Consider the following 14,134-nt stretch of genomic DNA (forward strand, 5'->3'; position numbering starts at 1 on the left):
AATATATATGTTTAAAAAAAAATAATTATGTGATAATAATTGTCTTTAATGGATCTTAAAGATATGTTAACTTTGTCCACGGGGCTTTGGATTGACGGTGATTGGGTGTATTGTTAAGGCACTCCTTGCGATAGGTCACTGGTTCAAATCCCCCATGGGTGCTTAGGTAGTATTATATAGAAAGAAAAGATATGCTAACTTTCCAATTTATAGTATCAACTTTCTAACCCATATTTGGAGTAAATTATATTATTGATATATATATAATATATGGATACCAATAGTAACATTTCTTTAGATGTTGGGAGAGCTCTGCAAGAGGCGTTTAGGGTTTCTCTGCAACCCGTGACGGCGCAAACAGCCGACCGAAGACCCTGCAACCATACCTAATCTAAGCTCTGAGAGAACAGAGCACCAGTACTGCGCCAGTCAGGCGCCATGGAGACAACGCAGGGGGGGGCGACAGGGCCCTCCCCAATGCAGCAGGAGCAGAATAACAACCTCCTTTTCGGATCGATCAATAGGGAGATCCTGAATAGAGATGGTTCAACACAGCAAGAGAACAAAAAATCGGAAGATCCGCACGGCCAGGACATCGGATCGCAGGACAAAGGGAAAAAAGACAAGGAGGAAGCGCCAAAAGTCACCTCAGCCACCTGCAAACCTGTAGCTGCAGAAAGGCCAAGAATCGAACTTCAAGGTCACCTGGTAAACGCCAGAATTGAGTTCATGAAAGAACACGCCATAATAGGGAAATTTATAGGCTTCTGGCCTACAAAAAGAGCCCTTTATGGATGGATAGCTGCCAAATGGAAACCGAAAGGGGATGTCCTGCTGCAACTAGGACCAAAGGGCTTTTTTACATTCATTTTCTACTGCGTTGAAGACAAACTCAGAGTACTAGGAACAGGCCCACACTTCTTCAATGCAGCGGGTCTGTACATGCGAGACTGGATACCCAGATTCAACCTAGACAAGGAAGACCTAACCTGGGCACCAGTATGGATTCGACTGTACGGACTCCCTGATGAATATTGGGACGAAGACTCCCTCCGGAGAATTGGAAATGGCGTGGGAGAATACATCAGAACGGCTGAAGAAACCAAATCACGCAGATTCATATCATATGCACGCATATGCGTCTTCATAAGGCTGAATGAAGCGCTACCAGAGTCGATAACGCTCTCCCATTGGGATGAAGAATGGGTCCAGCCCTTGGACTATGAGCATGTGCCCTTCCGGTGTAGGAGATGCCATGCTCTTGGGCACTTATTTAGGGATTGTCCTCTAAATGTCCCAGATCTGTCTCAGAACCCCTCAGCCAAGCCCAATCAAGACGGGTTCACCAAAGTAACCAGCAGAAGGCGCTCGCACAGGAAAAACGCCAGCGGGCAAAAGTCTCAGCAGAATAACTTCAAAGATCAAGCGTCCAAGAACAGCTTTGAAACCCTCAATGACATTCCGGAAGACCAGCCCCTGGAAAACCCCAGCAAATCAGATCTCCCATCCTCCTCAAGCCGCCCCCCCCCTTCCAGCCCCCCTCCCAACTCGAAATCCCCCATTATAATCCCGACCATTCTAACCAGGAACCAGGAGGACCCTGTGAATACCCCTAAGAACATGGAGATAGATGGGAGATTGAAGCCCACTCAGAATTCAGAGACCACACAGGAAGACACCAATGTTGTTGAAATAATGGATGAAGAAACCGACAATGTAGACCTTCATGGTCTGGATATCAATGAGCTAGAGTTGGCATGCAGGAAAGAAGCATATGAATCCATAGCTGCAACTGATTTAGAAAAGTTAGAAATGGTCATCTCCAAAGTCTATCAACAACATCAGCTAGGAATTCAAGCCGGAAGCACCTGGGATGGTAGACTGCGTCCAAAAGACTTCAAAAAAAGAGGAAGGAAAACAGTTCTTCAACGAACAATAGAGGTTGGCAAAGTCCTAGTGGATTCAGGCCACTATGCGCAGCTTACGAAGTACTTCAGTCCCTCTCAACTCAGTTATCAATGAAGCTCATCTCTTGGAACCTTAGAGGGCTCAACGGCCCAGCAAAATACAGAATGCTCAAAAACATGATCAAGATGGAGAAACCGCAAATATGTTTCTTCCAAGAAACTAAATGCAACAGCATTACCCTGGGTCAAATACTCTCAAAGGCCTGGCCAGGCTGCCATTCAGTGGCCGTGGACGCTACCGGAGCTTCGGGAGGGCTTGCTATAGCCTGGAACACTCAGGCCATAGCACTCACTGACTTCCACGCTTCCCATCATCTCATACAAGCTGCCTTTCACATTTTAGGCACAAAGGTACATGGAAACCTATCCAATGTCTATTTCCCACAGGATGGAGGCAGTAAAAAAGCGCTCCTTGACACCATCGAGGCGCTCAGTATCAACAGACAGTACCCACTCTGGATTGTTGCGGGGGATTTCAATATGATCACCAAGATCGAGGACAAAACAGGAGGAAGAAATAGATTGGAACCTGAAGTGGAACACTTCAAGGATTTCATCCTAAACGCCGCACTCATCGACATGCCCTTCTGCAATGGAACCTACACATGGAGCAATCACAGAAAGGGGAAACATCAGATTGCCTCCAAGCTGGACCGATTTTTGATTTCGGACAACGCAGTGCACATTGGAGGGGATTTCACTGCGGAGATCCTGGCTCACTCAGGGTCGGATCACTGGCCAATAGCCCTGCAATGGCAACGACCAGGGAACAGCACCAGGAAGCCATTTCGATTTGAAAGCTTTTGGCTATCTCACCCGGCATTCAAGGACTTCGTCAAATCTATTTGGGCCTCCTTTGTTCCTCCAGAAGGCACCAAAATGTTCCAACTTCAACAGAAGTTAAGATACTTAAAAGGCCACCTCAAACGCTGGAATAGGGAGACCTTTGGGAATATTTTTGAAGCCCAACAGCAACTCAATCAGGAGCTCAAGCTACTCCATCAGACAGTTATCAACACAGGGCACACAGAGGCAACATTGGAACAAGAAAAGCATATTCACAATCAGCTAGAAGAAAGAAGGAAGCAAGAAGAAATCTATTGGAGACAGAAATCGCGGATCAGGTGGCTCAGAGAAGGGGAACGCAACACCAAATTCTTTCATAACACCACAGTGCAAAGAAGAATGCACAACAAGATTTCCTTCATCAAAAATCAGGAAGGAGGGAAAGAGGAGGAGCATGAGAAAATAGAGGAAATCCTCCTTAATCACTTCCAACAGGTTCACCAAGAGCAAATAATGGATCGGAGGGCAGCTATTGAGAAAATCACCGGCAACATTCCCAGGATAATAACAGATGAGCAAAACGACTTGCTCATGAGTCCAATACTCAGCCAAGAGGTGGATGAAGCAATGGCGCAGCTTAAAGAAGGTAAGGCTCCTGGCCCTGATGGCTTTACCAGTAATTTTTTCCATGCTTTCTGGGATATGATTAAGGAAGAGATCTGGCAAATAGTAGAGGAATCTAGGGCCCTTCGTTGGCTGTTACCCTCACTTAATTCCACCTTCATTACTCTCATTCCCAAAGAAGAGAACCCCACCACCCCTGACAAATTTAGGCCCATTGCCCTCTGCAATGTTCTCTACAAAGTCATTTCCAAAGTCAGAGCCAACAGACTCAAGCCCCTTCTTCCTCAGATCATATCACCGGAGCAGTCTGGCTATGTGGAGGGCAGGCAGATCATGGATGGTATAATTCTCTCCCATGAGATCATTCACTCGCTTAAGCTTGATAAACAAGCGGGCATGTTACTCAAGCTCGACCTCTCCAAAGCCTTTGACAAACTCAGTTGGCCCTACATACAGAACATGCTGCGAGCCTTTGGCTTTAGTGCCACTTGGGTAAGATGGATAATGAGCCTCATCTCCTCCTCCCACTTCTCCATCCTTGTCAATGGGCTGCCCTCTCGTCCCTTTAAACCCTCCAGGGGCATTAGGCAAGGGGATCCCTTATCCCCCTTCTTATTTGTGATCATGGCGGAAGGTTTAGGAAGGCACATCAAGCAGGCTCTGCAATCTAATCAACTTCGGGGAATCTCCATTCATAACTCCCCAGCCTCCTCCCATCAGCAATTTGTAGATGACACTATGCTTTATGGATATCCCTCTGCTCAGGAAGCCTCTTGTCTGAAATCCCTGCTCAATGACTTCTCTAGAGCCTCAGGAACCCAGATCAATAATACCAAATCCCACATTTTTTTCTTCCACACCCCACCCTCTGTAAAACGGGCTGTCTCCCGCATATTGGGTTTTCAATCTGCTTCTCTCCCCTCCACATACCTAGGTGAGCCTCTCACTGCTTCAGCCATAAAGCAACCAGCTTGGCGTGGACTCATTGAAAAATTGGAATTCAAACTTAACCTATGGACGCACCGCTCCCTTAACCTGGCAAGTAGGGCTGTGCTCCTAAAATCCATCCTTCAAGCCATGCCCCTCTATCTGTTTTCCATCCTAACCGCTCCAAAGTGGGTTTTAAAAAGTCTAAGAAACCTGCAGCGCAACTTTCTTTGGGGAAGTTCAGCCACTAATCGCAAATGGGCACTAGTAAAATGGGACACTACCTGCAAGCCCAAGCACAAAGGCGGTATTGGTATCCGAGATCCTGAGCACAGTAACATCATCATGACCGCCAAAATCTGGTGGCAATGGCTGACAAATCCGGACAAACCATGGGCCAAAGTATGGATAGCCAAATACACCAACAACATGCCCCAAGCAGAGCTTATTAGATTTACGCCCACAAGCACAGGTTCACTCATTTGGAATGCGGCAAAACTTCATCACCAGCTGGTTCAGAAACACAGCTTCTGGGAAATAAGAAATGGACATAGTGCTAGATTTTGGAACGATGCTTGGAATCAGCTACCTAAACTCTCAACTGTTCTACCGGCAACCTTAATCCCAGGCCGACAGGAGCAGCAGCAAGCCAAAGTTCATCAATTCTGGAGTCCAGAATCGGGAACGGGCTTCAGGAAATGGCAACCAAGTAATCATATATCCAACACCAACAGTACCCAGGAAGCAGCAGCTCTTGAAAGCGAATTAAAAAAGAGGAGCATCAGGTACAACAACAGTGAGGACATTCTCAGATGGGGCTATCTTCCCAAAGGTTCTTACTCCACTTCTGAAGCCTATAATCTATTAGAAGGTGCCACCATCATTCCGGATCCTCTCTGGGCAAGAATATGGAGCTTCAAAACCTGGCCCAAAATAACTCACTTTCTTTGGATGGTGGGGCATAAAAAGATTCTTACATGGGATAAACTGCAGAAGCACAACTTCCAAGGACCCTCGTTATGCCACAACTGCTCTCAGAATGAAGAAACCTTGCAGCATCTTCTGGATACTTGCCCGCTTGCTACTCAGATGTGGGAGAAGGTAGAATTCAGAAGTCAAAGGCGATGCAGAGAGGTGGGAGGCATAATAGACACCATACGGCAATGGCCGAAAAGCCCCTACAACAGTGGGCTGCTCAACCACCTGTGGAATATAATCCCAGGTATTCTGCTGTGGAATATATGGAAGGAAAGGAATAGGCGCATATTCAAAAACCTCAGCTCGAATAAGGAGGACATATGGAACAGAGTGCACGCCAACATCCAAGAAACCATGCTATTGAAGACTTGGACGCAACAGGATCTCCCCACTGCAGATAATGAGAAAAATATCCTAAACAACTGGGGATTGCAAATGCCACAGGAGCCAACCACACAGCAGACAACAAATTGCAAAGGCAAGGAGGATGGAAACTGGGAAGCTCCACCTATGCACTCATACAAGCTCAACTTTGATGGAGCATCTAAAGGTAATCCTGGTACTGCAGGATTTGGAGGAATCATCAGGGATCACCAAGGAATCCTGCAACAGATTTACTTTGGCAACCTAGGCTGGGACACCAACAACTCAGCAGAGCTGGAGGGTATGTGGCAAGGATTACTTACAGCAAGACGACAGAATCTTCAACCGTTAATTGTGGAAGGAGACTCTCAAATTCTCATAAACATGGCCACTCGCATTCAGAGTGGGTCGCAAGCCAGGAAGGTAGCCAATAGCTGGAGACTGGAGGCCAGGCTCAGCTGCATGGCTGAGGAAATACGCAACTACAATGCAATCTCTTTTCATCACACTAAAAGAGAGGGTAATAAGATAGCTGATCTTCTTGCTAATATAGGGGTAGACTCAGACCAGCCCTTCCTTGAGGGACACCTGAACATCATTCCCAGCAATCAACTCAAACAGGAATGTGAGAGTCTCATCCACAGGGACAATGAAGCCCCGGATGCGGGTGTTGGATCAAGGAGGACGGGCGTGCCACATGCTACGCATGGGCTGCCTCATGTAAACTCCACGGCTCCCCGGAGAAGGCCGTCATATGGCAATTGAACCCCCCAAACTGTTAATGCAATTAATGGCGGAGAGGCGAGGTAGATGGAGGAGCAGGGCGAAGTTAATGAGCGCCTGCAACGAGGGAATGAAGAAGAATATTACAGGCTTGATGGGTCGAGCAGGGTATTCTGGTCTGAGGAGAGTTGGTGGGCGCGGAAGCACAGAGAGCTTCGGCCGAGGAAGTTTTCACTACCCTGCGGCCGGGAAACTAGTCTCTGTTGCCATTCTGATTGCTGGACTGGAAGGAGAGGGCAATTCGCGAATTTGCAGAGACAATTCTGGAAATGGAATTGTCGGCTACCAAGGGAAGGAAGTCAAGGTGAAAGCTGGGCATCTGAGAGCGAATTGGAAAGAAATTGGTTCTGCTACCAATTTCAAGCTCACCCTCGAGCATACAGAGGAAGCATCATACTTACCATGGTTAAAATTCGAGAACGACAGCCCAGCAGAAGGGGTCCATCGAGAGGGTCCTCCTCACGAACCCCTGCAGCAGATGAGCATCACCACTGCTGCTGCTGCTATTGTCACAGGAGAGCTCGGGCGACCCCGCTACCCATTAGACAATTCGTGGAGGTCGAGAGTTCCAGGGAAGGGAAACCGGAGCTTCCTTCCTTCGGCTCTGTGGTATTCACCCTGCCAAGCACTGAGGACAACGCAGGCGTTAATGCCCACATCTCAATCCTGTTTACCAAAATTCCGGAAGGCGGCGAGGATGAAAACCCCCAGGGCTGGCAGGAGAAGCAATTGGAAGGCCCGGGCAAGGAAATTGACACCGAAGAACAATCGGCTGTGGAAAAGGACACTGCTGTGGTGCCTCCAGCGTCTGAAGCTGGAAGCTTGGGGGAAAAAAGCTTGCAAGACCGCTTTCCTCCAGTGGGGCCACCCCCCCCAGGTGTGGACGAGGAAAAATGGCGGAAAATGTGGGAAGGACGCGCAGAAGGTGATGGGTGGGCATATGTGGTTGAAGACATGAGCCTCTATGAAGAGGCGGATGCACACCTCGCGGCCCTCCTTCCATCTTCAGCTCGTCTCCAAGATTAACGCAGCTGCGGGTAATGTCTTGATTTTGTTATTTGGTCATGTCTACTGGCATTTGATACTTCTATCTCTGTCTTGTTTAATTCTGTTGAGTCTATGGTCGAGTCTATGGTCAAGCCTTAACTCTGGGAAGTCTAATTTGATAGCTGACACCAGTGACTCAGTCATGCTTACATCTGTCTGGTATATGGGTCAGTCTATCTTAGCTGTTCGCCCCTGCGTGGGCAGTCATGTGTCTGGTCTTCAGGGAATCTGATAAATTCTGCCACTGTTTTGAGAATATGGTTCGGTGCTGCCCCTGTGTGGGAGCTTTTGTTCTCATGGATAATTCTGTTTGGTTTTGGCGAAGCTGCCCCTGCGAGGGAGCTGTAAGGTCTACAGTCAGGATTCCCAGGGTGATTCTTCAGGCCCTGGAAGGCATGTCATGCAGTTTGTAATTTTTCTTGTACATATAATATAATGCTTAGCTAGTTTTTACAGAGAAAAAAAATATATGGATACCAATAAATTTTAAATATACATGTTTAAATTTTTTTTAACTATGTGCTATTAATAATGTGTAGATTTTAAAAATGCAAGTAAATGACTATTACATAATAAAAAATAGAGAAATGCCCAAAATTTAAATGTCTTTAAATAAGTATGAAACGGATAAAAACCCATCAAATTTAACCATTGATCTCATATATCGTTGAGTGTTTATGAAATTAATACAATAACTTATCCATGTAAGCATTTAATAAAGTCAATCGTCATTTATTAATTATTCATTTATTACAAAGAAATAAAAACCAAAAATAACTCATTGTATACGCAATAATACACTCAAAAGATCTTAAATATGTAAATATGCATGATAGGAAAAATATATTATAAAAGAATTGTATAGAACATATGATATGTGATTGTTACAAATGAGGGCTCGCTTATATACCTAGGCATGTGCCCTTTCATGAATTGTCATGTCCTTCGAAACATGCCTCTTCAATATCTCTAAAATTTTATTTTACTTTTTAGTATGAGCTAGATATGTAATGCCTTACTATTTAATATGGAGTTGAGAGATGACATGTAAAAATTGTATTGTAGATACTACATAATATGTAATGCATTATGCAATAGGCATGTTCTATATTGAAATTGGGCTTGAGGAATTTCGATTTTTTAATAAATGAGTGAACAAAATATAATTTCAAGAGAATATTCTTTGTCTAACACATTATGAAAGGTATTTGAACTAGCTTTTAGTTTCAAATCAAATAATAACATATTTAATTTAAAAATCATTTATTTCACCACCTGCTGAACACATTGAAATCAAATGCTTTCTCGCCTATAGCTAATCTTGGGTTCCATTCAAAACTGAAATATGGTAGTTGTAGATAGATGAAGTTAAGATTCGAGAGCATATTTGGGACTTCAAATCAGACCATAACCCAATTTATATAAAGTTATCATGGTTAGAAGAAAGGAAGCATAGGAGGAAAACCCAATGCTCTTGGAAATCACTATCAAGGGGCAAAATTCTTCTAACACAAGAAAATTGCACTATCTTCAAGACAATACTAGGGAGATTAATTCAGAAGGAGAAAACTGGTTTCCAAAGCTTCAAAAGTCATAAGTTAACAAATATAATTCAAAGTGCACTTGAGAATTCAAACACAGCAAAAAATAGGAAATCAGAATCAATTTGTTTCCTGTAAATGCTTGGTTTTATGAGAAATGCAAAATGGCAAGGAGAAGCTTGAAAAATACAGGCAAGGAGAAGATGAAAGTAAAGTTATATAAGCAGATACAAAAAAGGAAAATAAATGAGTTCATGCAAATAAGAAATGAAGAGCTAATATATCTAGGCAAGAATAACCCAAATCTTTTCTAGTAGGGACTTCAACCAAGGAAGAAGAAAATCGAAAATAATATTACAACCAATCAATGGTTTGAATATGCAAGCCAACTCTATGAGAAAGAATCAGAGGCTAAGCCTCCCCTCAGGATCAACACAACTACAAAGCTCTTCACATTACAGGAGGTAGAGAATGGAATTAAGAAGCTAAAAACGAGAACGAAAAAGGACTTGGTTGAACTTCAAGCATAGTATCTAAAATGGGGAATGAACACTCTTGCACCACACACCATGGAAATATTCAAAGACATCATTCAACAAGGATTAAGAGACTGGACAACTAGCCTAGAAATACTGCTTTTTAAAAGTGGAGACATTAATAATCCTTCCAACTATAGAACCATTATGATCAATCCTTTGTTTGCAAAGATTTTTGACAACATGGTAGAAAATAGAATCAGTAACTCGGAAGAAATAAAAGAAAAGAGGGCAAAAGGACAAGTAGGTTTTAGGCTGAAGCATTCTACAGTGGATCTTGGTATCACGTTGAGACACATTGTTGAAAAGGTTTTGGGGGAAAAAGAAGAAGTATTCTACTACTTTGTTGACTTTAGAAAGGCATTAAACACAGTCCCTAGAGATAAGTCATGGCGTAAAATGGAAGAACTTGAATTTCCTTTGCATTATAGAGTTGTTGTCCATAGAATTTATGAAGAGGTGAAAGTTAAATTAGAACCTCAACAGGTATTTCAGAAAGCTTTAGAAGTATCATTAGAGTCAAGAAAGGTTGTTCTCTATTCCCTACTCTTTTTGGTTTATATATTTATAAAGTGTAAGAGTGGCTAAGTCTGCAAGGTGGAGATGGTTTTCGGTTGGAGGAGTTTGTCATAAAACTTCTTTTATATGTTGATGATCTTGTATTGATTTCTAAATCATCCCACGAATTGCAGATGCACATATATTCCCTTGAGAATTTTTGTAGAGTAGTGGGGATGATGGGACCCAGCCCATGCCTCAACGTAATCCTGATTGTCCACCTATTCGGGATTTATGATGTTGGTGGATTCGGTTTGTTGTTTTGGCGGTTATTTATAGATATGAATATCATATATTTTTATTGGAGTTGGCAAACATTAATGGAACTCATAAATGCCAACCGAATGGTACCCAGCCTCGGGATTTTCCCTCCCGTTTGGTCTTTTACACAAAATGTTTATGCTTCTTGGTCATTGTATGGGTTCTGCTCTGCTATGGGAACTCTGCGAGGGTTCCTGTTAAAGTGTGTGGTCTCGTTCCGGTGCTTATAGAAAACTCTGGTTTTGGGCATGGCTGTGAATGAATGTCGGCCTTCCAAACTTGCTTGTGCTGTTGGAAACAAATTTTTCCTGTAGAATGAATTTGTCTAGGTTTTGGAGGTTAGTCTGCTCGAATTCTTTTACACAGTGAGTTTTTCTTTTTATTCTGCTGCTGTTTGGACTCGGTATCTGGTCTCTTGGGCCACTTGTTGTTCTTTTCTATTGTTGATTATACTCTTTACTTCTACTATAGTGCGAAATTTGTTTTAAGTTTTGGTTTCGATGTGCACAGGTGATGGCACAATGATTCTCTCGACTACAACTTAGGTAACTTGTCCCTCCGTGCTTTATATTCACCCTCTTCTGGTGTGGTAGCTGACCAATGCCTGCTCCTCTTATCTTAGGTCTCTTTTAGTTGTCTGCAGCTTTGTTCTGGTGATTCTTGGTCCGGTCATGCCTAGGTATGCTACGCTTTCCCTCTGCTTTTGTTATGTCCCGGTTCAGGTAACATTATACAATGTATGCTAATGGTGGCTCGTTGGGTTTGTACAGGTTGAGGGTTTGACCTGGGGTACGTAGACTTAACACAATTCGGTCTCCAAGCTATACAACCCTCTGCTAGTAGGCTCTGCCTTCAATAGTTTGTCAACTTACAGTTATGGTTTCTTTTTGTTTCTGTGGTATTTGCTCCTCACTATCCGGTTGCTGTGTACAAGATAAGTTGTTCTCATGACTTAGGCTTGAGTTTGGTTTTGAGTTCCGGTTTAGTTACGGTCCTGGTCTGGTTGTCTGGTTGAGGTTGAGGGTTTCATTGACATAAAACCCTGGACTAGGGTTTGTCTGTTCTGTCGAATACTCTGCACTTGATTCGTTTTGGACAATGTAATACTTAATTTGCATGGAATAATAGTAATATAAATGTAAATTATCTGTCTCTGTTTATTTACGAAAAGGTGTGAAAGTTTGTCAAAAATTACCTTTGTTGCAGTTTGTTTCTCCGATGCTTTGATTTCTATGTTCTCCTTTCGGTCGATTCATTGTACATCACTCTTCTGGTTATGAATTCAATTTGCTTATTCGTTCACTCTAGTTGTGGATTTATATGCGTGTTACAATGTAGCTTTCTGTTAAGAGAGGAAGAAGAGAAAAAACACAACCTACAGTATTAAGCCCGTACTCTATTTGCTATCACTAAGTTCAACTTTCAATGAATAAAACGTAATGGCACAGCACGTAGGCAATGACACAGATGGACGATAGGAAAATTTTAGTTCTGTCTCTTTTTATTTTTCGTATTTGGAAATGCTGAACCCTTTACATGTCTTCAATTGTTACATTTATACATGTTCGTTTACAGTTAATGAAACTGTAGTTACTTTCGGTTATAAGCAGTATAGTTGCATAACTACTAAATACTCGGTTCTGTTTACATGACAAGATTTACATTTGGACATTTTGTGTTTTCTCTCTTTTTTTTAAGATGACAGAACAATTACTAATCTGCTGTTTATTAAGGTCAGATACGTAACAACCCTAACCGACCAAATAACTTTTGACTAATATAGCAATTAAGAAAAAAAATGAAATCCTACCTCCTGCTCTGATAAACTAACCATGAAATACAAACCAAATGCTAAATCAACTTTCCAACCTGGCAGAGACAACACCCGATCATGGCGCCCTAGCTGGATGCTCCTGCATCAGGGATGCAATTCAATACTAGCAAGACCAAAATAATGATTTTCTCTAATAAGAGGAGGTAGAGCTAGTGTACTTTGTTCTTTTAAGGCAACATTCTTGAAGAAGTAAATAAGTACAAGTACCTCTGGATTGATTTCAACAAGTAGCTTAATTGGGAGGAATATAGAAAGATGATAATTTTAGGAGGGTGGAAAGAATTATATGCTCTTCAAAACAGATGTAGAGAGGCAGAGTTATGGGATTGGAAAATAATTAAAGTACTTTTTGGGCTCGTCTAGTGATGCTATATGGGTGTGAATTGTGGGCTAGCAACACCCCCATCTCAAAATGTAAACAAATTGAGAAAATCCAAAAATGTTTGATCATGAGCAAGATCAAAATAAAAAGTTTGGTACGTTATGAGATAGTGTTGAGTGAAATAGGAGTAAATCCCATTGTAGTAATTTCGATGGTGTGGCTCATAATATATCTAAAAAGAATTGAGCAAATGGGAGGAGGTAGATGGCCGAATGTTATCTTCACTGAAGGAATGAGTGAAGGAAAGAAAACATGGATGAGACAAAACTACACATGGATGAGAAAATGGAATATATACCTCAATGTCTGTCCCACAAATAGCAAGGAGCTAAATAATTTTTTTATGGAGAAGTTTCATAAATGGGTATGGGGAAAAGAGTTTGGTAGAAAGAAAAATTACTACATCGAGGAATTATACCCTACGTGTGATCTCCAACAGAAAGAGTACATTGGAGCTAACATTTTGTGGAGGGAAAATGTTCTTATTGCTCAATTAAGAACCAACTCGCATCAACTTCGGTGTGAAACAAGATGATGGAAAAGGCCTAAAGAAGCTTGGGAAGAATGATTGTGTACATTTTCCACATTTAGGGTAGTGGAATCGGAAAAGCATTCCATTTTGGAATGTGATGCATTCAAAGACATCAGAGAAAGTTATGGGAATATGTTAGGAATGGTTTATTGGCATTGTCATTTTAGCTAGGGGATTGTTGGAAGGTTAGCAAACTCATCATCAATTTGGATAAGAAAATAATTGAATTGCAAAAGGTGAAAAACAAGAAACTGATGGTCCCATAGACTATTTTTAGTCTTGTGGATGTTAAAATCTCGTTTCATTTCATTATAGGGTTGAAATTTCGAAATGAGGCGATTGGATACGGGCCTTATCAAAAATGTGGTGGTTGTCTAGGAAAATGGTTCAAAAAATTATGTTCAACTTGTTATGCCATAAGGCATTCCCTTTGAAAAACAACTTCCCTCCCTGCCCTCTTGTCATCACTCTGGGCCTTTTTGGGTTTGGAAACCGATTCGGTGTGCGTACGGAATAAAGACAAAGGTAGAAGCTAAGGATTGATTAAAGGATAAGTATCAATAGTTTATTTCAGTTTTATTATGCATGTGATTTATGATTATGGTATATGATGATTACATGTGATCTATGATTCTGGCTTATGATGGTTACATGTGATTTATGATTTTCATCTATGATGGTTTTGTTTTGAGCTAACTCGCTGTGATATGTTTATACATGATGATTTGGTCAAAGATGCTAGTTTGACTTGTTGTGATGAGAAATAAATAAAATTGCAAGTATACCTTATTATTGGGCCACCAATGAGGTATTATTTGAAGTTATTTCAATTTATTTTTAATCTAATGGAAATTATGTGCTTGGTGTTAGAAATTATATATTATGGAGCAATGGAACACATAAAATATTGCAGAAATATAAACACAGAAAATGCATAAAAGAAGAGAGACACAGATATATATTGTTCACCCAGTTTGGGCTACATCCACCCTGAACAGCCACTCCTTCCTTTCTA

The 14,134-nt window shown here is 42.0% G+C and overlaps 1 protein-coding gene across 1 annotated transcript; it reads left to right on the plus strand.

The window, feature by feature from the left end:
- Positions 1–2,093: 2,093 nt before the first annotated feature.
- LOC149233327 (uncharacterized) lies at positions 2,094–6,410 on the plus strand. Its single transcript, XM_089382156.1, has 2 exons — positions 2,094–2,999; positions 3,186–6,410. The coding sequence occupies exons 1-2, from the start codon at positions 2,094–2,096 to the stop codon at positions 6,408–6,410; spliced, it is 4,131 nt and encodes a 1,376-aa protein (XP_089238282.1).
- The last annotated feature ends 7,724 nt before the right edge of the window (positions 6,411–14,134 follow it).

This window comes from Pinus tabuliformis, chromosome J (assembly GCF_031772625.1).
Source record: "Pinus tabuliformis cultivar Carrire ecotype Pingquan chromosome J, CPIR1, whole genome shotgun sequence".
Classification (NCBI taxonomy): domain Eukaryota; kingdom Viridiplantae; phylum Streptophyta; class Pinopsida; order Pinales; family Pinaceae; genus Pinus; species Pinus tabuliformis.

What these genes read in the sequence shown, in the direction of transcription:
- LOC149233327 (XM_089382156.1), top strand. Translation starts at nt 2,094, where the DNA reads ATGGAGAAACCGCAAATATGTTTCTTCCAAGAAACTAAATGCAACAGC. An exon ending in TCAACACAGGGCACACAGAG is followed by an intron (nt 3,000 to 3,185) that starts GCAACATTGGAA and finishes ATCAAAAATCAG; the next exon opens with GAAGGAGGGAAAGAGGAGGA.